The sequence below is a fragment of the Capsicum annuum genome, unplaced genomic scaffold (assembly GCF_002878395.1).
Source record: "Capsicum annuum cultivar UCD-10X-F1 unplaced genomic scaffold, UCD10Xv1.1 ctg77674, whole genome shotgun sequence".
In the NCBI taxonomy this organism is placed as follows: domain Eukaryota; kingdom Viridiplantae; phylum Streptophyta; class Magnoliopsida; order Solanales; family Solanaceae; genus Capsicum; species Capsicum annuum.
In genome coordinates, this window is record NW_025888093.1 from 1 (window position 1) to 1,527 (window position 1,527).

The following is a 1,527-nucleotide window of genomic DNA, read 5'->3' on the forward strand; positions in this document are numbered from 1 at the left end:
CCAAAATCTAACTTGAATTAACCTTTATTAATACAATTATTGTTACTATCAGATGTTGCTATTATAACTTTCAATCAAAACTCAAATTTGTCCTTCATTCATTAATCATGTATCATCACCATCACCTTGCTTCATTACAGGGTGCTTACATAGTTGTAAACAAATCCAAAAACCAAGCACATAAAGAATTAGGTAATAATAGTTTGAGCAGTAAATTACCACTCAAATTGCCAAAAACACACACTTCTAACACATGTTTCATCATCCCATGATCGAATAGACATTCTAAACAAATTCACAAACCATAACAAAAAGAAAGATTCTTCCAAATGAAACAAACTCATAATATTAAATAAATAAATGAATGTCTTGAGTTTATTGTTGCTCCAATCTCCACCCACAATCGCTGTAGATACGGATATCAAATGGGCCAACACACCCCAAGAGTGACAGAGAATAATATTGACATTAGCCATAGTCTATGCTTATGGATTCCTGCTATTATTCTTTTCAGTAGGTTGTTGGTGATAGGTACCAAATTGGGATAATCAAGAGGAGGAAGTACTATCAGATTGGGATAGTCTCTTGCAAATTCAGTCAACTCATTATAGATCCAAGGATCAGAGGGCCTAAGATAAATAGCATGAGGCGAATCGCTCTGTCGACGTACGGGAATATAAAAGAATTCACCCAACGAATGAATATGAAAAGATGGACGTACTTGCACCACTCCTCCACCAGCAGGCTCCGAAATAATATCTTGAAAGCGTGCACGTTGTTGCGTGGTAGCAACAGTTTCATGGAAAAGCAAATTACTAATTGATTGTTTATTTCGATTGCTTGATGAATGCTTCAACGGAAATGACAGACATAAAATTTCCTGAAAACAAACAAAATGTACGAGGAAGAATACTAATAATTTTCTTACAGAAAGAGAGAGCAATGCGACAATCCAAAATAATTAAAAAGTACTAATGAAAATTGAGTTATCTGTATAATTTTTAAACACACACTCATATCACAGTTTTACTATCAAATCTACTACTATATATATATATATATATTGACACAGTTTTTTGAATATAAGAACAACAATACTAGTATATTATCTAGATAACCATAACTTGTTTGTTATCTTGCCAATTTGCTTATGTAAGTTACCATTTAAAATGAATCACATCTTGTACATACCTCTCTTTCAGTTGTGCGAGAATTCATTCCTCCCATTTTTAAGCCATGGCAGCATAACTCTTCCTAGCGACAGAAAGGAAAAAAGAGGTGAAATATCGCAAAGTAAACACAAAAAGAAAAAGGAATGAATGAAGAATGAAGCAGTGTTACCAAGAGTTTGTCTATCCGCATGATTTTTCGATGAGAAATTAGGGCTTAAACCTGTGTGACGGAGAGCAAATAATCACGGCAAATTAAAAATACCACCTAAATATAAGTAGAGAATCTGAAGTTACAATGTTTATAGGAGTCATAAAACTAAAAGGACACTAATTAATATTTACATATTTTTATATA

At 32.9% G+C, this 1,527-nt stretch overlaps 1 protein-coding gene across 1 annotated transcript; it reads right to left on the reverse strand.

Annotated features, from left to right (window-relative positions):
- Positions 1-181: 181 nt before the first annotated feature.
- LOC107861493 lies at positions 182-1,474 on the reverse strand. Its single transcript, XM_047405343.1, has 3 exons — positions 1,342-1,474; positions 1,192-1,254; positions 182-880 (listed from the first exon to the last, which is right to left on the reverse strand). The coding sequence occupies exons 1-3, from the start codon at positions 1,360-1,362 to the stop codon at positions 422-424; spliced, it is 543 nt and encodes a 180-aa protein (XP_047261299.1). The 5' UTR covers positions 1,363-1,474; the 3' UTR covers positions 182-421.
- Between the last annotated feature and the right edge of the window lie 53 nt (positions 1,475-1,527).